The sequence below is a fragment of the Pseudorasbora parva genome, chromosome 4, assembly GCF_024679245.1.
Source record: "Pseudorasbora parva isolate DD20220531a chromosome 4, ASM2467924v1, whole genome shotgun sequence".
Taxonomy (NCBI): Eukaryota; Metazoa; Chordata; class Actinopteri; order Cypriniformes; family Gobionidae; genus Pseudorasbora; species Pseudorasbora parva.
Genome location: NC_090175.1, coordinates 41,273,598 through 41,296,816, shown reverse-complemented (window position 1 = coordinate 41,296,816; position 23,219 = coordinate 41,273,598). Strand labels below are relative to the sequence as shown.

General features: G+C 37.1%; 1 protein-coding gene across 4 annotated transcripts in view; it reads left to right on the top strand.

Moving 5' to 3' along the window:
* fnip2 (folliculin interacting protein 2) overlaps positions 1-20,100 on the top strand; it is a 29,123-nt gene extending 9,023 nt beyond the window's left edge. For 3 of the 4 annotated variants that reach the window (XM_067441799.1, XM_067441798.1, XM_067441802.1), the window contains exons 3-18: positions 3,552-3,644; positions 3,800-3,900; positions 3,995-4,069; positions 4,152-4,210; positions 5,727-5,789; positions 6,422-6,493; positions 8,993-9,128; positions 9,217-9,418; positions 9,646-9,734; positions 10,099-10,245; positions 10,508-10,677; positions 12,258-13,014; positions 16,031-16,187; positions 16,613-16,813; positions 17,376-17,491; positions 17,831-20,100. In XM_067441799.1, coding sequence (XP_067297900.1) covers positions 3,552-3,644; positions 3,800-3,900; positions 3,995-4,069; positions 4,152-4,210; positions 5,727-5,789; positions 6,422-6,493; positions 8,993-9,128; positions 9,217-9,418; positions 9,646-9,734; positions 10,099-10,245; positions 10,508-10,677; positions 12,258-13,014; positions 16,031-16,187; positions 16,613-16,813; positions 17,376-17,491; positions 17,831-17,909 — 2,517 coding nt within the window. In that variant the 3' untranslated portion in view covers positions 17,910-20,100. The remainder of the gene's footprint in view (positions 1-3,551; positions 3,645-3,799; positions 3,901-3,994; positions 4,070-4,151; positions 4,211-5,726; positions 5,790-6,421; positions 6,494-8,992; positions 9,129-9,216; positions 9,419-9,645; positions 9,735-10,098; positions 10,246-10,507; positions 10,678-12,257; positions 13,015-16,030; positions 16,188-16,612; positions 16,814-17,375; positions 17,492-17,830) is intronic. The other variant, XM_067441801.1, reaches the window with a different exon arrangement.
* The last annotated feature ends 3,119 nt before the right edge of the window (positions 20,101-23,219 follow it).

The following is a 23,219-nucleotide window of genomic DNA, read 5'->3' as shown; positions in this document are numbered from 1 at the left end:
CAAATTTTCTCATATCATAATACATTCCACATCACCACATTTTTCAATGATTCTCCAATGGCTCGACGGATGAATCAGTCTCTTAATCCCTCTTTTCTGTGAGCCTGCTCTTCTCTGATTGGCCAGATTGCCAAGTCTGTTGTGATTGGTCTACCAATACAGCATGTGTTTTGGTAGCTAAACGCCCATTCCCATAACTGTACTTCAGCTCAATCTGAAAGCTTCCTAAAGCTCAGCAATTTTCAACCTGACCCTCCATCGCAAGGACTACTTGAGCAGGACGTTCTCAGTCATGCGCTATTCAGTTTGAGGTACATTGAAATGTTGTAACTGTAATTCCTCAACATCAGCATTAACAAGAGTTTGTCCATCAACAAACTGATGTGTATGATTCTAATTTATTGCAGTGCACATGCGGGAACTGTATCAATAACAGCACATACGTTATGTCAATAGTTCACTAATGTGAATGACTGATGTTACAAACATTTGAAAAACAAATCTTGCTCCATCCTTTAGCTTTGCTTATAGTAAGAAAGACAAACAATCTGAATTAATAGAGTTTAAGGTACAGTGGCCCACAGCTGATTATCAGAAGTACTTCAATAAGACAGTAATAACTTGAGTTAGCCGGTTAGCTGAAAACTTACACAATATAAAACACAAAAATATGTATTTTGAAGACCCGGTATAAAATATATACAGTACATCAATAATTATTCATACTTACAGATTGTGATTCTAAGGAGCAAGCTGGTTCAAATAAACTGGGTACTTACCCATCTTTCCAAAGCAAATATTTAGCATATCCCACGTTGAACTCCGGGATTTGAGAAGCATTTGGTCAAGTTGTTCGTGGGTATATTTATTTTCTAGTGACTAATAACCGTTTCGCAGTAGGATTTGAAATACAAGAGTCGATTCTTTCTTTAGGGAGACAATAACTTTATTTGTAGTGCACTTTTGACTTTGCAGAATGATTACATTCACAAACACCTATATTACACAATCCATGAAAGGGAATATTTGTAAAACCATAATAGAGGCTCTTTAAAGGTCCCATTCTTCACGATTCCATCTTTCAAACTTTAGTTAGTGTGTAATGTTGCTGTTAGAGCATAAATAATACCTGTAAAATTATAAAGCTCAAAGTTCAATGCCAAGCGAGATATTTTATTTAACAGAAGTTCCCTTTCAAAGCCTAAAGCGAACGGCCGGTTTGGACTACAGCAGGAAGTGCAGGGATGTAATGACGTCACTAGAACCGTTTGTTGACTAACCCTACGCCCACAAGAACTCGCAAAATAGGGGGCGTGGTCTTGTTGCTCTCCCACGTGGAGAAGAGCGCGCATTCAGCGCTTGCATCTCCCCATTATGGTGAGAGGCGGGACCTTTCCAGGCAAAGTGCGCTAAGCTGCTATCCAATCACAACACGGGAAGCACTGGCCCAATCAGAACTTGTTACGTATTTCCAGAGGTGGAAAGAGTAACAAAATATTCTACTCAAGTAAAAGTACTGTTACTTCAATGAAATTTTACTTAAGTACAAGTAAAATTACTGGTCTAAAAATTTACTCAAGTAAAAGTAAAAAGTAGCTCATTTAAAATGTACTCAGAGTAAAAGTTACTTAGTTACTTTTTTAACAGTGGGGGTGGGACTCTCCCCTGTAGGGTTGTGATAGAATGAGATTTTCACAATATGACAACTGTCTCAGAAAACATCAATTAAACTTTTACTGTACCTATTATTAAATGATGGTTATTATCACTAGTTAAAATTATGTTAAATGAATAAAGAAGATTGTTTTTTTATTTTATTTGGTTGAACAAATGCTTTTCTATAACAAACTTAAAACCATTTGTTTATTTTGTTTATTAAAATTTCAATAAAACATGTCTAATAAACTAAATTCAATAAATTATTATGAATTCAATTAACAACTTATTTTTATCATTAATTTGTAAAAATGTTTAAGAATAATAGAGTCCATATGTAGTAGACGGAGCAGCTCATTCACAGAGAGAGAACAAGCAGATCATATATTCATATAGCAATGTTTTGTGCTTTAATGTTCACAGACCATGTCGCGATTTGATTTATTTCTAAGGCCTACAGCTCTACATTTGAGTTTTTCGTTCATCCACCAGTTTGCGTGTATTACGCCAATTCTACGTTATAAGTTAATGTTCATGACTGGATTCCGGGATTCCCTCTGCGTCACAGAAATCAATCGGCCTAAGTAAAACATACCTTTATTTGCACAGAGGGATGTGTGCCCGAACATGTTCTATGTGTTTCTTCATTTGCATCCACATTTTGTGCAAATTTGATATCCTCCAGGACAACACCACATTATTTTTTTCTATATCCAAAGTATTTCCATACTAGCCAGGGGTTCATGACGGCGTTTTGCTTTCACCTGGGTCTGCGTCACTGACGTCTGTCTAGTTCGTCTCCATCTGATATTTGCGCGCTTGTTCTCTCCCGCGCCCTCTATTCAATATTAGTCATTTCCGGATCGCGTTTTTTTTTCCTCCCCTCTTTGCAATAATGATTTATTTTTACTCAGTAACGGATGTGGTTTAAAATGTAGCGAAGTACAATACTTTAATCAAAATGTACTTAAGTAAAAGTAAAATTACAGATTTTTAAAACTACTTAAAAAAGTAGAAGTACACAGAAAAACTACTCAATTACAGTAACGCTAGTAAATGTAATTCGTTACTTTCCACCTCTGCGTATTTCTGAAGGAGGGACTTCATAGAACAAGGAAATCATCAGGCCGTTTTTAGGACAGAGGAAACAGCGCTGTACAGATAAGTCAATTGTGTGAAAAATACTGTTTTTTTACACATCGAAACATGAACTCATGTTATATTGCACACTGTAAACATAATCAAAGCTTCGAAAGCATGTGAAGAATGGGACCTTTAATAGTCACTTATAGCCGAATAAATCTCTTATGCTCAATAAAGCTGCATTTATGTGATCAATTGTGAAATATTACATTTTAAATTACTATTTTCTTTTTTTAATGTATTTTAAAATGTAAATTTCCTCGAGTGGATTTTTCAGCAAGTCATTACTCTTCAGTCTTCAGTGTCACATGATCTTTCAGAAACAATTCTAATATGACGATTTGATGCTCAAACACATTTCTTATTACTTTCAGTAATAAGAAATTACTGTAAAATGTAATTTTACAGTAAATTAAAACTAAAGTACAGTAACCTAAAAGTAGGTTAAACTGCTGTGCTGCTTAATAGCGTAGTGGAAACTGATTCTTTTTGTTTCAGGACTCATGGAGTGTTTTTTTTGTAATGTAAAAACAATTGCTTTTGATCAATTTAATGCATCCTTGCTGAATGAAAAATACATTTAGATTTTTGACCCTGAACTTTTGAATGATTTTGACATTAGACATTTGACATGCGTAGTCATTATGGAAGCATATTACCCCTTTTTTTGCAAAAATCCCATTGATTCTGTGATGACCTTAAAGATTGAGAGGTACAGTGTGATGTTGCCGATTGTTTTGTTCATCTTACAGAGTGCTGATGAAACCAAAACTCCTCCCAATCGGAGTGGTGCTTGCCATATCGGAGGCCAAGCAAGTGAGAAAGACAAGCCTCCTACATATCAGGTTTGTGTAGAAAAACATGATGACGAAATCCATGAATCAAAAGTTGTTATACATTCTAATCATAACATTCAAACATAATGTGATTAGTTAAGGACAATTTCAAGTTTGTATACTGTATGCATGGCTACATAGAATACTTGTATGTGTATGTTAAGTATACCAGACCGGCTTCAGACGTGAACATGCTTGGAGAGATGATGTTTGGCTCAGTTTCTATGAGCTATAAGGGTTCAACTCTTAAAATTCACCACATACGGTGAGTATTTTATGTAAACGTAATATATTTCACTGGAATCAGTGCCTTAGTAATGTGTATGTGATAACACTCTCTATTACTGTGTATGTGACAGGTCTCCACCACAGCTGATGGTCAGTAAGGTTTTTTCTACCCGGTTTGGCAGCAGCACCTCTGGAAGTACAAATACGTACGTCTCTTTTCTCTCACCTGTGTTCTGCTAATGCACAAGTCTGCTTTCAATCACTCACTGTCTACGTTTTTTTTTAAAGGCTGCATGACAGTTTTGAGTCAATGAGCCAAACTTTTCCTAGTCACACCGGCAGCATAGGTAAGATAACCCTTCTTCTATCTTTTTTTTTTTTTGTCACACTCTGTTCCAAAACCTATTGCGCTACCGAGTGCCTACATAGGCAGCAATTTATATATTCGCTCCTCTCACAAAAGCTGTTCCAAAAGGTATGTATCTTATTTATGCTGTTGCCTGAAGTTTTAAGGCATCATTCCATGTACCCTTCACTGTGAAGACCGTCACAGAATACACTGCACCAAGCTCGATAAAAAACAAAAACAAAAAAACGACCAAGATAGCGGATGAGAATGAAAGGTTGACATCATTAAATTGTATTTTGTTCAGTGTAATTAACAAGGAATATAATTACCCAAAATGTATCTATTTTATGCATTTTAATGCTTGTATTTAGCAGTTGGCTTTCTAATATCAAAGTCTATAGTAGGGTGGGGTGTTAAGCCCATTTTCAACTTTATTTTAACAATACTTAAACCTTCAAAAACAGACATACTTTGAGCTACAGACTTTTTAATAAGTAAGGCATAATGTACATCTAGACGATTGTTAACGCAGAATAAATCCCGATGGGACGCGGACACACAATATTGACTTTGATTGCCATTTTTTAGAGAATTAGGCATATCTGAATTTAAATTGATAAAAAGGTCTCATTTTACAGAAAACACTCTACATTTTAACACAGTGGTGGACTATTGCATATATTCTATTGTATCTTCTCAAGAAAGCTGAGGTTCTAATCTTTCAAATGATACCATATATGTCTAGTTTTGTGCTGCTCAACTTATAGATTTTTAAAAAATGATTATGATGATGCAATTTTGGACTCACGGGTGGGTCGGCGGGGGTGGGCACAGAGCTGAAGTGGTTAAACGCAAAGCTGAAGAAATGACCCATGAAGAAAGCAGTTGCTAGTGTTCAAACTAGAAGGATATTTAAGGTATACTGTACAGTCATGCCACTTATTACACAGTTTTTCACCATATAAATCATTATGGGACAAGCAATCCCAGTAAAGTTTGTTATCTTTTAATAATCCATTATAGTGTACAAAGCAATCATTGTGAAATATCAGCAGCTGCATTTGTTTGAAAAGAGGGAGTCCGCAATACCAGATGACGTAAAGCAATATTTTGTGTCCAGTTATTTAATTGAGTTGTAATGTTTTATTAGCTCACTAAATGCAAAAATCCCTAGCAAGTGTATAGTATATTGTATGTCGCTTACTGGATACCCAGATGAGCCTGTGTATTCTGCTTTTGCTGGTTGTTATCGTGGGATAGACATATTGCTGGATGGTGTGATTGACCAATCAGTATGACCGTGTAACAATCAATGATATGTACTTTTGAATAAGCAACCAGTCTGCATTATTTGAACTTATTTGAATTCGCATATGTAGGCAGCATGCCACCTCGTGGTTTTGGAACAGCACTTTCTTCTGTTTATTTTCTTAAATATTTTTCTGAAATCTTTCTCTTATTTTCACCCAAACATACTGTTTCTCAACATGGCCATATACCACTCCTCTTTTTAGGAGTTTGCCGTGTACCTAGCGCTCCTCTGCTCTGCCTGGCTCGGAGCGCATCTTTCTTTGCAGGTTTGTGTGGAATGCTGAAGCAGCGTGAGCATGTGTTGATCGTACATGCACACCCCCTTTAGCTATGTTTCATTTTCTACTGTGTGCTCTCTCTGACTATTTAGCCTTTGATTGATTTTAGGCCCCTGTGCACTTCCTCTGCCTTTGGCCCTGTGTTACACCTGGTATTAACATACTTGGGTGATGCGATCACAACAGCTGATACGGAATGCTATTTACAACTGATACTAATATGCCTCTCCTGTGACCACAATGTGGTTTGTGATCAGATCACAAAATATATTTTACCCTGTTTACATCTGTATTTAGCGCTGTAGACAAATGGATGTAAATACCAAGTGTGAACAGAGTCATTGTGGGTCAGCGGCATTGTTACAGATGAGACTGCACTGTTTCTAGATTACAGGGGTTTACACGCTTTCAGACGGGTCCACACTTTTGCAAGTGTTTTGTGTGTGTGTGTTTGTGTGTGTGTATGTGCGTAACTAACCTGCATGCTCTCTAAAAACGGGCTTGGGAACTCAAAACCTCCACCAAATCACCCACAATGTGAAGCAGTGTGGACACACTTCTTTACATTCTTCAGAATGCTGCTAAATGTGAGGGAATGTGTAATGACTCTCTTTTTCTAGCCCACAGTAATCCAGTGGACATGCCAAGCAGAGGACACAGTGAGGATGGAGACAGTGGCATTGCTCGCTCAGGTATGCGCACATTTATAAGGTTCTATGAAGTCAAGATCTTTAATGCAGTCTTGAATTGGCCAAAGCATTGCAAGCAAATGGTCCAATTTAGTTTGGGGTCAGTAAGATTTTTCTTTTTTAAGAAATTAATTCAGGGGGATACTTTTCTTTGGAAGCATTCTGTTAATGAAATATGCAGCCTTGTTGAGCATATGAGACTCAAAATCAAAAATATATAAAATCTTACTGGCCCCAGACTTTTGAATGGTAGTGTACTATTTGTGCGTTCTTACATTTGGGTTGTATAAAAACCTCACTACTCAAAATGTTTATGCTATTAAACCAGATGTGTTATTCAGTTGGTTGGCTTTAAACATGTTGACTTAGGGATGCACAATATCTATGCATCACACCAGTTATCGGCCAATGTTAGACATATATTCTTTATTTATTATGTTGATGGTGGATATTTATTTGTGCATGCTCATTTTCTCTACTTTTACATTTTGATTATATTTTAATATTTATTAATAGTGTTAACTTTTTAAATAAATGTTCTAAATGATGTAATAAACTAATTTAATGTTAAAGTTAAATGTAATTTCCTTACCCAATTTCAAAATGAATATACTGTACAATATAATGTTGTGTTGTCTACATTTGTAACATTTAAAGGCATAGTTCACCCAAAAATGAAAATATGATGTTAATCTGCTTACCCACAGTGCATTAAAAATGTAGGTGTCTTTGTTTCTTCAGTAGAACACAACTGAAAATTGTTTTTTTTAAACTCCAAACGTTGCTCATATAATGCATGTCAGTGGGGTGTTTCTCTATGAGAGTCACTATGAGAGTAAAAAACACACAGACATACGAATCCATATTAAACCCTGCGGCTCGTGGCAACACATTGATGTCACAAAAGACAAAACGATTGGTTTCTGTGAGAAACCGAACAGTATTTTTTTGTTTTACCTGTGTGGATCGGTTGAATGAGGCATCTATATACACATATCTATGATTGCGCCATTATTTTGACATTCTCCATCTGAAGTAATGGCATTGGGAATACTGGATGAGATTCGTCTGATATGAGGTAAAAATAATTAAATAAATAATTATTTCTTGCAGAAACCGATCGTATCGTGTCTTAAAGGTGTCATGAACTGTCGTTTAAAAAAAATGTATACTGTTGTCTGAGGTCAACTAATAATGTTTGTGTGGTTTTTACATTCAAAAACATCATAACTAATAAGTAATAGCCTATTTCCTACACTGGTTTTGAGGCTCTCTCCAAAACGCTGGGTTTTGATGGGCATGACGCACTGGAGACTTGGAAGTAAACGCCCACGGCAAGGATTGGATAAGATTTGCATATTTAATGAGCTTCAGCTCCTGTCATATCCATGCCCCTGTCAGTTCAGTTCAAATGAGGGAAGGGTTGTTTTGAAAGTGGCAACCGGACTGATTCAAGTACGTCTTTATCAAACAGACACAATGATTCACAGATCAGCAGCAGGAGTCAGATTTCATTTATTATGAGTGAGCTGACAATATACAGTGAAAGATTCAGTTACAAAGCTAAATGTAAAGCGCCCCTTTAAGCGAGCTTGTCATTGTACTGTTCTGTTCTGTTTTTTCATTAAGAATAGTAGTGCTATTAATATTAAACATACTATTCAAGCAATTTGCTCCTATATTGGTACTCATTCGAAAGTGTGCGGCCGCATGGGAATTCATAACGGTGCGCATTATGAATGCAGCCTCCATTCATAGTAAAAGATAAAGGTAGAAATGCGCACGGGAAACAAAAACCTGGCATTATATATGATTCGCCTAATCCTGGCCAAATCACAGAGATGCCGATTCAAACGAGACTACTTTTATTACCACAGTACCTCGGCGTTCGGCGAAATGTGGTAGGTCATTTGCGGGGGAATTTTTACTTTACAAATTACAGACATGGCCAATTCGCACGGGATTAAGATCATTGACATTCTCTGCAATTATTACAAATCACCAGAGGTCCCTAGATAATACTAATCCCATCCGAATAGGGTTATTGTGGCTCATTATACGAGCAATGGTTGGAGTTAAAAATCTTCATTTGTGTTCTACTGAAGAAACAAACACACCTACTTCTTGGATGCCCTGGGGGTAAGCAGATAAACATCAAATTTACATTTTTTGTGTGAACTATCCCTTTAAAAATGATTGCTTTTAGTTTTTAGTGTTTTTTTTTTAGTTATTTACTATTTTTAGTTTTAGTAGTTAAGTTATTTAGACAAAAATTGCATATGATGTTAATATTGTTGTTAATGCCATATATGAGTTATCCATCATAACATGAAAGTAATTGCTTTGGCTTTAAGTCATTTAGTGTAGATTTTATGTGCTATCATTAAAGTTCACATAAAAACAGAAGTTGTAATACTCCGTTATTACCATATTGTAACACATATCTGAGTAAAACAAGAAAAAAATGTATGGACTTAATAAATCAGAATTCCCATTCTGCAGCTTCTCTGAGCAGTTTATTGGCCACTCCCCTACCCTCACCTGGCTCCTCCTTCAGCAGTGGCTGTGCCAGCAGTTACCAGCGGCGATGGCTCCGTAGTCAGGCCACTAGTCTTCAGCATGGTCCCATGCCTCGCTGGTAAGTCTAAATTTATGTTCCACGAGTAAGATATCAGAAGATAGAGATGGCAGTAAATTAGCTGTATTTGTGTACATCTTTGCATCAGGAGCACTGAAGAAATGTTCAACCTGTCTGATGAGAGCTGCAGCTCTAACCCTGCGATGGTCCGGAGGAAGAAGATTGCCATCAGCATCATTATAACCCTGCCAGAGAGAGAAGAGGAAAACCACAATTTTCAGGAGTTTTTTTTCTCCCACTTTCCTCTGTTTGAGTCTCACATGAACAAACTCAAGACTGCCATCGAGAGGGTAAGTGTCATAGTGCAGGTGAGTTATTTGTTATACATGCGAGTTAATTATCCCCCTTGGTAGAAATCGTGTTCTGGGGGGAAAGGGATCGCTGTCGTGTGATCAAAAAGGGCACTTTCCCCTTGTGCACGCCACTGTATATTATATACTGTATATAGTATCAAAGTTCAAACTGTTATATACTGTATATAGTATCAAAGTTAAAACTGTTTGTGATTGTTTTTCAGGCAATGATCGTGTGCAGAAGGATAGCGGAGTCCAGTCAGCGAGTGCAGGTCTATTTGTGTCGAGTGATGGAAGCACTGGGAGAATTCAGGTGAAAGTGAGAGGGATCTGGTGCTGATATAATCACACTTTAGTTCATATACTACGTAATATTTTCGTAGCAGTGACTATAATAACAAAATGTTCCTTTAAGCATTCAGCAAGGGCGGTGATCATGGCACTTGAATTATTGTAATGTTTTAATGTATTTTCAGGCTTCTTGTTCTACCTCTTTAAAATTACAGAACAAAGTGAATGCCCCTTTTAAATCTTGATGCTCCCCTACATTAATAAACATCCTTTATTTCATGACCTACTTGCTACATAGGATATTGTTACAGAAGCCCCACACGTTTGAGACCAATTTGAACATTGATTTGTGTTGGACTCATCTTGTTCTCATTATTGGTTTGTAGGATGACTGTGTGGAACCTGTACATGGCTCCCCGCATCAGCGAGCCAGTCTGGCTTTCCATGATATCCCAAAGTACCGAGCGAAACCTACTGTGTCAGCGCTTCCTGAAGGAGATGAGTTTGCTGATGGAACATGGAGCCAAGAGCCAGTCAGTGATCTTTAAACTTCCAACTAAACATATTACTTCAAATCTTTAACCCTGTTCTTTTACTAGTACTGTGTAATCAAAGGGATATTTGGAAAGTCAATTATTTTGTTTCCATCACCATCACTGATCCTAAGCGTGTCAGGAAACACAATTGGCAAGGTGTGTCTGTGTAGCAGTCAGTCATGAGAGATTTCCTCTTGATTGCGTTATTTTTTTGGTCTGGTGGGACCTTTTGTGAACTATTCCTTTCATTTTTGTTTAGGTTTCTCTCAGCTCTCCTTACTGCTGTTCTTACACATCACTTAGCCTGGGTACCAACGGTGATGCCCAGCAGCCTGCCGCCCACTAAACCTGCCTGCCAGAAACCTGCTTCGCAGACTGTGGATCTGTTGGCAAAATCTCACCCATACAACCCACTGTGGGCTCAATTAGGTAAAAATGCACAAAATACTTTTTTATATATAAATTTAAGTGGAAATATTATGTTTTTTGTTATCTTTTCAACTTTCTTTAGTGTGTCATGTTTCTGTTTGAGTATGAAAAAGGTCCACAAAGTTACAAAGCCCAAAGTCACTCCAAAGCAAGGTTCATAATGATATGGATGAGTGAGTTTGGTGTGGAGGAACTTGACTGGCCTGCACAAAGTCCCGACCTCAATCCATTAGAACACCTTTGGGGTGAATTAGAGCGGAGGCCTTCTCATCCAACATCAGTGCCTGACTTCACAAATGAGCTTCTAGAAGAATGGTCAAAAATTCCCATAAAAACACTCCTAAATCTTGTGGAAAACATTCCTAGAAGAGTTGAAGCTGTGAAAACCCTACGGATTAAGAATGGGATTATTAAAATTCATGTGCATGTAAAGGCAGGCATCACAAAACTTTTGGCAATATATTGTGTGAAATTGTGGGGCTTTTAACATTCAAGCACAAAAGCCTATTCTAGTGTACTCTATAAATCAAAAAAGGCATTATATGACCATGTGGTTTTTGTTGCATTGAGTGAATTGAAAACTTTACTAAGGCAAGTAAACTCAAATTCTCAAATAAAAATATTCAAACAATGAAAAATATTATCAAACTGATTTATAGCAATTCTGATTGGATGTTTCCAATTGGATGTAATTTCAACATATGTCTCTGTACATCAATTGAATTCTGTATAATTGTATATAATTTACAGGGAGTGCAGAATTATTAGGCAAGTTGTATTTTTGAGGATTAATTTTATTATTGAACAACAACCATGTTCTCAATGAACACAAACTCATTAATATCAAAGCTGAATATTTTTGGAAGTTTTAGTTTTTAGTTTTAGCTATTTTAGGGGGATATCTGTGTGTGCAGGTGACTATTACTGTGCATAATTATTAGGCAACTTAACAAAAAACAAATGTATACCCATTTCAATTATTTATTTTTACCAGTGAAACCAATATAACATCTCAACATCCACAAATATACATTTCTGACATTCAAAAACCAAACAAAAACAAATCAGTGACCAATATAGCCACCTTTCTTTGCAAGGACACTCAAAAGCCTGCCATCCATGGATTCTGTCAGTGTTTTGATCTGTTCACCATCAACTCGCCCTCATTTTGTTCCAAACCCGCAAGACCTTCATTCATCTTCTGAACATGAATGAATATCTTTTTGATGAAATCCCAGAGCTTTCTGACCCTCCATAGACCGCAGTGTAACGACCAACTTGCATAGAACCCGGAAGAACTGCGGGCTGTTTACTATGTCAGCAGTGTAGGAGACTGACACAAAAGAGAAGAAATTCTTCAATAAAGTTGTTATTTTTGTTTGTTTTTTGCACACAAAAAGTATTCTCGCTTCATAACATTTAAGGTTTAACCACTGAAGTCACATGTACTATTTTAATAATGTATTTGCTACCTTTCTGGACCTTGAAAGTGGTAAAAAGTAAATTAGCTATTCCTGCATTTGTGTTCATATGCAACTATTAACCAGTTTGGTATATACTTGTATTGTTTTGTTGTTTAGGTGATCTGTATGGTGCTTTGGGCTCTCCAGTGAGAGTGTGTCGAACGGTGGTCGTGGGACGCAGGAGGGAACTGGTACAGCGAGTCTTGTATGTTCTGTCCTACTTCATTCGCTGCTCAGACCTGCAGGAGCATGTACAACCTCAAGGACAGATGAATAATCCAGCCAATCCTTGCACCTCTCAAACCCCTGATCCCACCTGTGAGAGTGAAAGGATCAATGAAAGAACATTTACACCGAAACCAGACCAATTAAAGCCCTCTCTTAGTGTTATTGTAACCAGTGAAAAAGACCTCAACTCTGGCTTGGGCAATGCTATTCCAGGCACCTTTATAGAACAAAATGATGAGACACTTTTGACTGATTCAAAATTCACTAATCCATCATCCCCCAGTATGGAATCGACCACTGTCAGGCCTGAATGTACAGAAATGGGGCAGGAATGTTTTGGAGAAGACAGTGACTCTGTTGGTGGTGGTTTAGAGCACATTTTGGCAAATCAGAGTCCTCTTCTGCATAGGGTGCAGTTTCACATTGGCAGTCCCAGGGAGGCAGAGAATGACGGACAAGCCAGCGGTCTTACTGGGGCAGGGTATGGGCGGGGATTGGACAGGAAGTTGCATCAAAGGATTTTGAGTGACATACGAAGGAATGAGAGCTCAGATAGTGCTCTAGGTGACAGTGATGATGAGGAAACATCACAACAAGAACTGTACATGTCTACAGAACAAAATGAGTATGAGTTATCACTGCCAAAGTAAGTGCAAATTAATTTCACTCTTTTTATTTAAAGGGGTCTTATCAATTATACAATTGTATTAGACCTTTTGACAGTCGTTGTACTATGAACAGTTATTGTAATGTTTTTTGCAAACCTTTTTGATGTCAGACAGATAAAAACACATGACAGTTCACATCTACATGTCAGCTTTGCCAATTCAGTGTTCAGACACAATAATCAATATTATTACAAGAATGGATAACTATTATTAAAACTAGTGATAATGTAGCACCTGCAGCTTTGCATATACTTCTGAAGAATACCAACAAGAATACATGCATCTTAAGTTTTATCAACAAAGTCCTTAGTTCAATTAGTTCAATCTGATCTTAATAGTTTGTGTGACACATTTCAGACACATTTCAGTTAAAATCTGTACTGGACCTGACTGGAAACCCACAGCTCGTAGTTGCACAGCACTGTATCGTTTTACACACAAAAAGGGCTTTGACATAAAAATCTTTAAGAAAGAAGAAAAATGTAATTATGAGGATGTTTCAAATTTCATTATTTTATTCAGAATACAACATAGATGACAAAATGTTTAAACTGAGAAAATGTTTTTCAGAATATCAACATTTCATGGCATCAACACATCTAAAAAAAGTTGGGACAAGGCCATGTTTATCACTGTGTGGCATCCCCTCTTCTTTTTATAACAGTCTGCAAACGTCTGGGGACTGAGGAGACAAGTTGCTCAAGTTTAGGCATAGGAATGTTGTCCCATTCTTGAGTAATACAGGCTTCTAGTTACTTAACTGTCTTAGGTCTTCTTTGTCGCATCTTCCTCTTTATGATGCAACAATTGTTTTCTATGGGTGAAAGATCTGGACTGCAGGCTGGCCATTTCAGTACCCGGATTCTTCTTCTACGCAGCCATGATGTTGTAATTGATGCAGTATGTGGTCTGGCATTCTCATGTTGGAAAATGCAATGTCTTCCCTGAAAGATCCGGGGTCTGGATGGGAGCATATGTTGTTTTAGAACTTGGATATACCTTTCAGCATTGATGGCAACCTTTCCAGATGTGTAAGCTGCCAATGTCACATGTACTCATGCAACCCAATACCATCAGAGATGCAGGCTTCTGAACTGAGCGCTGATAACAACTTGGGTTGTCCTTGTCCTCTTTAGTCCGGATGACATGGTGTCCAAGTTTTCTAAAAAGAACTTCAAATTTTGATTTAATCTGACCACAGAACAGTTTTCCACTTTTCCACAGTCCATTTTAAATGAGCCTTGGCCCAGAGAAAACGCCTGCGCTTCTATATCATGTTTAGACCTTCTTTAGGCTTCTTTTTTTGACCTATAGAGTTTTAGCCAGCAGCGAATGGCATGGTAGATTGTGTTCACCGATAACGTTTTCTGGAAGTATTCCTGAGCCCATATTGTGATTTCGATAACAGTAGCATTCCTGTATGTAATGCAGTGCCGTCTAAGGGCCCAAAGATCACGGGCATCCAGTATGGTTTTCCGGCCTTGACCCTTACACACAGAGATTGGTCCGGATTCTCTGAATCTTTGGATGACATGCACTGTAGATGATGATAACTTCAACTCTTTGCAATTTTTCTCTGAGAAACTCCTTTCTGAAATCGCTCCACTATTTTTCACTGCAGCATTGTGGGAATTGGTGATCCTCTGCCCATCTTGACTTCTGAGAGACACTGCCACTCTGAGAGGCTCTTTTTATACCCAATCATGTTGCCAATTGACCTAATAAGCAAATTGGTGCTGCAGCTGTTCCTTATATGTACACTTAACTTTTCCGGCCTCTTATGCTACCTGTCCCAACTTTTTGGAATGTGTAGCTCTTATAGCTCACAATATTTGGCATGACATTTCAAAATGTCTCACTTTCAACATTTGATGTATTATCTATATTCTAATGTGAATAAAATGTAAGTTTATTTCACAATTTGTACAGTCCCAACTTTATTAGAATTGGGTTTGTACTAACAACCTTGTGTTTTTGACTGTTGTCAGAAACGCAACATTTTTAGTCTAAATAAAAATTAAGTTAAATACCTCTTTAAAGGTCCCTTTCTTCGCGATTCCATCTTTCAAACTTTAGTTAGTGTGTAATGTTGCTGTTAGAGCATAAATAATACCTGTAAAATTATAAAGCTCAAAGTTCAATGCCAAGCGAGATATTTTATTTAACAGAAGTTCCCTTTCAAAGCCTACAGTGAACGGCCAGTTTGGACTACAGCAGGAAGTGCAGGGATGTAATGACGTCACTAGTTCGTCTAACCGTTTGTTGACTAACCCTCCGCCCACAAGAACTCGCAAAATAGGGGGCGTGGTCTTGTTGCTCTCCCACGTGGAGAAGAGCGCGCATTCAGCGCTTGCATCTCCCCATTATGGGAAGAGGCGGGACCTTTCCGGGCAAAGTGCGCTAAGCTGCTGTCCAATCACAACACGGGAAGCGCTGGCCCAATCAGAACTCGTTACGTATTTCTGAAGGAGGGACTTCATAGAACAAGGAAATCATCAGGCCGTTTTTAGGATAGAGGAAACAGCGCTGTACAGATAAGTCAATTGTGTGAAAAATACAGTTTTTTTACACGCAAACATGAACTCAAAGCAAAATAAACATAATCAAAGCTTTGAAAACACGCGAAGAACGGGACCTTTAAAACTAAAGGGAAATGTTTTTATTTAAAAATATTATCACCACATTCTGGTTCTAACTCCCCCTGAAATCATAATTGTAAGATCTAAACCATATTTCCTTTGGGGTCATAATTTATCTTTGAACATTTTATTTTATTTTTATTTTATATTGAAAAGATATATATATATATATATATATATATATATATATATATAATATATATATATTTTTTTTTTTTTGTAAATGTTAACTATCTAAAATAGTTATTCTTGCCCCATAGCTCAATAAAGTTGGACCTTTGGCTCTTCATAGTAAAAAGTTTTGGCACATCTGCAAGGAATGCTGCAATAACCATTTGTGTTTGTTTCTCTATAGTTATCAGGCAGAGAGTCGTGCCAGTGTTAATCATTTTGGGCGTTCTTTGCTGGGTGGTTACTGTCCTCAGTATATGCCGGACTTTGCCTTGCATGGCATCAGTTCTGATCTCAGGCTCAAACAGTGCCTTATGGCTGACCTGGAACACACTGTTCTTGTAAGTACAGTTACATTCACAGTTATTACTGCATGCAGTTAATGATTATTGTATGCTTAGTGTCATAATCAATCAAATGACAGTTTTTGTTCCAGTGTTTTATGCCTGTTCGTTTTAAGCCTGGTTTAACAGACATGGCTTAGACTAAGGCAGGATTAAAACTTAGTTCAATTAGGGCATTTAAGTAGCTTTTTTAAAACATGCCTTAGAAAAAACATTACTGGTGTGATATGTCAGTGCAAGTTTCTTTCAGTTAAAACATGCATTTTAGTCTAGTTTAAGCCTTGTCTGTAAAAAAAAAATCTGCTGTTATCATTATGGTTGTGGTGTGGGCTGCTATTCTTTTATATTGAGAACGATTTTTAGAACTTCTTATTATTGTAACCGTACATTAGGATAAAGTGTGTACCTTTGTGTATGTGCAGCATCCAGCCCTGGATGAACCAGTGGCCGAGGCTCTGTGCATTGTGGCAGATACAGACCGACTGAGTGTGCAGGTGGTGACGAGTCAAAGGCGTGTGTGTGAGGGCGGGCGGATGGGCAGGGACGTGATGGTGTCTAACCTCATACACACGCTCGTCACATCAGTTCTGCAGCTATATGCGTTGAACATCGCAACCGATTTTGTAAGTCTCCTTAACACACACCCATACAAACATATTTTAAAAAATGTACATGCAGTGTTCAGTATGTTTATCTACACTGCTGTTCAAATGTTTGGGGTTTGTAGGATTTAAAAAAAGGAAAGAAATTAATACTTTAATTCAGCAAAGATGTATTAAATTTATCTAAAGTCGTTTTAACACTTATTCATAATGTTTTAAGTAATGCTGTTCTTTTGAACTTTATAATCAAAGAATCCTGAAAAAATATACCAGTTTTCACCTAAAAAATATTAAGCTGTGCAACCTTTTTCAACTTGGGTAATGAGAAATGTTTCTTGAGCACTAAATAAAAATATTATAATGATTTTTGAAGGATTATGTGACACTGAATAAATTATAATTTAAATTATAATAATAATTAATAAATATTAAAGTTTTGCAACGAAATGAATGCTTCGTTTCGAAATGAATGCTTCGTGAGCATAAGATAATTATTTTTGTAAAAACATTCACAGAACCCAAACTTTTGATCAGTAGTGTATATTCAGATTTTTTTTTTTGTGTGTTTGTGCAAACATCTCAGTGTGTGATGCATCTGGAGGACCGGTTACAGGAGGTGTATTTTAAGAGTCGATCCTTAGCAGAATATCTGAGAGGACAAACCAGAGTCCATGTAAAAGAACTAGGACTGGCATTGGGGTAAGATCACACTTACCTAGTTTATGAGGTACATTCACACCATGTCTTAATTACTATCATTTTCATCTGGTAAACCTCGTAGAGCTCGTATTTGTACCACCTGAGTGCTGCAGATTCATTTAGGCATTGATCATGTTGCCAAACAAACACATTTCCCAATCCGAGGACGTGAACAGCTCCGAATAGAACATCATGTGTTGTCATATGGAGATGATGGTAATTACGACATGGCAAATAAACCTAATTCTACACTTAAATCATGTATTATGGTATTCTAAATGCACACAGTATAAGTATAAAATTGCATATAGTCAAATATAAGTATTTTTCTCCCCTCAGGATTGAGTCCAGTGACATTCCATTACTTGCAGCAGTGGCCAGCACACACTCACCCTTCGTGTCTCAGATCCTCCTTTAAATAAACCAAGCAAGATTTCTTTCACATAAAGGACCAATCAGAATGTGTTCCTGTTCTGCATGGACCAGTGAGGATCTGATCATTATCAGATGACCAAACCAATCAAGATGCACTGTGCTCGACAACCATTCGGAGCCTACACCCGGCCTTAATATACCAATCAGAATGCCTTGTTTGTCCAGCTGACAGTCTGTGTGTGTACGTATGAGTGTGCATCTAACTATTTATCTATAGACTGAATCGGGCACCACACTGGGATGTTGATGCTCTTCATGTTTTATCTCATGTCTTTCCAAGTCTTATATGAAAAGGAAGACTGGATACCACAAATATTATTGATGGAAATCATCACTAAGAGCAAGAATACGGACACGCATCAATATATTTGATCCTTCCGTACTATAATGGCTGAATGCACAATAGTGTAATTAAGTAAACGAATAGTCAGTTATTTATTTATAACAATTAGTTATTTTCTCACTTTCAGATAATGTCAATCCTGTATGCATTTCTGTAAAAATACATAAAAGAAGATATTTTAAAGTACAATGAAAGTCAATAGAAACCAAAACTGTTTGGTTATCTATCAGTGCTATTCAATATATCTTCTTTTGTGTTCAGCAGAAGAAAGTAAGTCATACAAGTTTGGAACAAAATGCAAGTGAGTAAATAGTGATAGAATTTCTATTTTTGGTACACTATCCCTATAAGGATGAGAACAGAACTATAAAATGCATAATATTTCTGTTAATCACATTAATTTACACCAGGAGCCATTGTAGCATTCCTGAGACATGGCTGATCTTGGAAAAAAGAGTTCACCCAAAAATAAAAATTCTGCCAATTTACTTGACCCCATGTCATTCCAATTTTGTCTGACTTACTTTTTTCTTTTTGAAGGAAAACTCTTCTTTTCCATATATTAAAAGTGAAATAAGATGGGGACTGCAGTGAAATAAAAAAAAAATATGTGGTCCATACACGTATTATTCTGTCTTATAAAGTCAAGACTCATTTTCTGAACTGTAATTTTAGAGCTTCACAGTCCTAATAGATCATCATCTGGAAAGGAACAGCCAGGACAATGCCACAAAAATCTTGCCTTTTTTGTTTTACAAAAAGTTAGTCAGTCAATCATATAGGTTTTGGCCAACATGAGGGTGTATATAAAATTGCAGGATTTTCAGGTTTTGGGTGAACTGCCCCTTTAAACCCTTAAATTCCAACCAACTGGCACAAACACACAACTCTGAAACCATAAAAGGACATTTTAAATGAATGCCTGAAATTTTAAAGCATCCATTTTGTCCTGAATAATTTTGACAATGTAAGTCACAGCAGCGCTTAGTTCCTTATGTTGGAATTTGATCAGATCAATCAGTTTTCTACCCCAGTGTGATCGTACGTTTCGTTTAATCTGCAATTGAAGAATTTTTCATAGTCCATATTCTCCGGAAACTGTGTGTGTGCTTCAATCTCTGAAAGATGAGAGAATGTTTACATAATGGAAAGAGTCGACGACTAGGTGTGGTATTAAATTGTGTTGATGTTAATTACTGGACAGATCCACAGATTGTGAATTGCAGTATTAATCTGGTGCTATTATTGTGTCAAAGGCTTACTAAAGCACATGCACACTATTATGTCTGTCGTTGCGAATGCTTTATATTCCTCTCAGTGTGTTGCACTGAAAGACATAAATGTCACAGCAGTTGAACCCCAATATAAATTGTGACACAATACTTTTTTGTTGTTGTTTATTGTTCCACTAAAGAGCTAGAGAAAAAATATTATTTTTTATATTTTCACAAAATACTCTACCTCAAATAAAAGATTTAAAAGTGGTATGATCTGAATTAATGGGTTCGATCATCAAAAATGCAGTGTGCTTATCTCTTTAGTGAGAATACACTTAAAAAATACATTTTGGATTAAAAGAGGCATCTTTTACATGTGCAAAAGTCTTGTGAATTTCTGTACTGAAAGTAAATGTAAATTTGTCTTGCTTTTTTATAATGTTTTTGTTGAGGTTAGAACTTTGAACACTAAGGTTTTGCCACTTTTAGTAGTCTCTTGTTTTACTTTTGGTCCGTTGCATGGTGTTTATACTTCAGGTTGAATGTGAGTATTTTGTCTGTGACAATTGGATGTTGCTAAGAACTGAATTAGTGAATAAAAAAATTGCCAGGAATTAGCATTTTGTAGTTATTTATCTTTTGCATGGGCCAGGTTGATATTGGGTATGATAGCACCCTATTGAATTATATAGAGGTGTTTAAGTTTTCTTGATTTTGTTTTGATCAGTTTTTATTTTGTATCTTTTAAAGGGTTTGTTCACCCAAAAATGAAATTGATGTCATTAATGACTCGCCCTAATGAACTTCCACACCAGTAAGACCTCCGTTCATCTTCGGAACACAGTTTAAGATACTTTAGATGTAATCTGAGAGCGTATGCACACGATACTGTCCATGTCCAGAAAGGGAATAAAAACATCATCAGAAGCTTTGAAAATACATTTTGGTCCAAAAATAACAAAAACTAAGACTTGTCTTTATTCAGCATTGTCTTCTCTTCCGCGTTTGTGTTCAATCCTCAAATAAAGATTCAAACAGTTATGAATCAGTGAATCGATCAATGATTCAGATTGCCAGTGTAACGTGATTTCAGCAGTTTTGCACGCGATCTGAATCATGAATCAATACGCTGATTCACAACCGTTTGAATCTTTATTTGTCGATTGAACACAAACAAGGAAGAAAAGACAATGCTGAATTAAGTCGTAGTTTTTGTTATTTTTGGACCAAAATGTATTTTCGATGCTTCAAGAGATTATACTTAACCAACTGATGTCACATATGGACTACTTTGATGACGTTTTTATTCCCTTTCTGGACATCGACAGTATATTGTGCATACACTTGGATACACTCTCAAATTAAATCTAAAGTATCTTAAACTGTGTTCTGAAGATGAACAGAGGTCTTACGGGTGTGGAACTTCATTCGGGCGAGTCATTAATTACATCAATTTCATTTTTGGGTGAACTAACCCTTTAAGTCAATGAATTTTTCTTGTTAACTCCACTTGTGCACTAATCATATTTCATTCACTAGACAATGTTGTTAGACTACAGTTTTTAGATAATGGCATATTTTGTTTCCATAACATATCTATTTTCAGACTAGTGAAAAGAAAACATCCAAAATATGCATTTGTGTCTTTTATTGCACTTAATTTTAGTTGCATCTTTATCTATAGATTTCAATCACACTTTAATCTGTTATTCCAGCCTAGACACATTTTATTATTATTATTATTATTATTATTATTATTATTAAGCTATTTAAACTCTTGTGCACTGCATTTTTAGATGGCTATAAACATGGAGCATATCTTCATGATTGCCTGTTTCATGGGTACTTGGCTTCATGTGCATACCCTGGGGTTATAGGGAGACCTACTTGAATGAGTACTGGGAGGATTTAGCACCCCAAGTGACCTCGAATTCACTAGGGTGCCCTTGATTGTAACCAAAAATAGACTCACCTCTCCTACACTCTTCACACTTTACACTGTATACAACAAAGTGTGGACATTACCCAGAATGCCATGTAATATATCATGATATGTGAATTCCAGTATCAAGCTTTATGTACCATGGTATCACCATATGATATAATGCACTATGGTAATGCAACATTACTTTTTTGTGAGGGATATAATCCCCTTTCTAATGTTTTTTTTTCTTTTTTTTTCTAGAGATAAATGGGTTAGGCCCCATCACTACAAAATTATGAAATGTGTATACACACAGTATATACAAGAACAAGAAACTGAGGCTACGATTTGCACGGCTCACCAAAATTGAAATATTCATCATTCAGATGATAGGGTCAGCATTTGGTGTGCACAACTGAAAGCATAGATACATGCCTTGTATCAACAGTCCAGGCTGCTGGTGGTGTAATGGTGTGTGATATTGTCTTGACACACTTTGGGACACTTTATAACGGAATTGAGCGTTGTTTAAAGTTGAGCATCACCTAATTGAGTATTGTTTATGACCAAAGTATTCTAATGGCTACTTCCAGCAAGATAATGTCACAAATGCTCAAATCTTCTCAAACTGGTTTCTTGAACATGAAAATCAATCAATCAATCAATCAAATTTTATTTATATAGCGCCTTACAACAACCAAAAGGAGCACAAGGCACTTTTCAGTAAAAACAGCAAAGGACAACAGAAAGCAACAACATAATTGTACATAAAATAGCAGTCAAGTCCGAGGCTACATGTTAAAAACTTGTACTGTATAAATAAGTGTTTTAAGCTGCGATTTAAAAACACTCAACACAGTGATGTTTCGTAGGTGTGCTGGAAGTGCATTCCACAGCTTTGGTCCCTGGACGGCAAATGACCGGCCTCCAAACTTTTTATAATTGAACTTGGGAATAACCAGAGAGGTATTTTCAGAGGAGCGGAGAGTTCTGGCTGGCTGGTAGACCGTTAATAATTCAGCGAGGTAGGCCGGGGCCAGACCATGGATGGCCTTGAACACGAACAGCAAGACCTTATACTCCACCCTAAGCCGCACCTGGAGCCAGTGAAGCGAGCGGAGTACAGGGGATGTGTGAATGCCTGGGTGGTGTTGGATAGAAGACGTGCTGCCGCGTTTTGTACCAACTGAAGCCGACTGAGGAGTGATAGATTTAGTCCAGTGTAGAGGGCATTGCAGCATGAATTGCTTTTTCAAGGTCAGCTTGGGACAAGAATGATTTGACCTTACTGAGCAGTCTAAGCTGGTAAAAGCTCGCCTTCACTACTGCACCAATCTGTTTATCGTACTGCAAATTTTTGTCAAAGATAACACCCAGGTTACGCACAGTGGGAGCAAACTGAGATGAGTCAGGACCAAAACTAAAAGATCTGGTAGATGAATCTGGGCTGAACAGGATGCACTTTGTCTTTTCTTCATTCAAATGAAGGAAATTCTGGGAAAGACACTGTTTGATGTCCTGTGGGCAATTATGGAGAGGGTCCATTGCAGAACGATTACTCAGAATCACAGGTAGATAGATCTGGAGGTCGTCTGCATAGAAATGAAATTGAACGTTGTGATTGGAGATGAGTTGACCAAGTGGCAGCATATAAAGTTAGAACTGAATAGGACCGAGAATGGAACCTTGAGGCACACCAGATGACATAGGGGAAACCGAGGAGGAAAAGTCATTAAGCATTACTGAAAAAGTTCTGTTAGTGAGGTATGAGGAGAACCAATTTAGCACTGCACCCTGCAGACCAGCAAC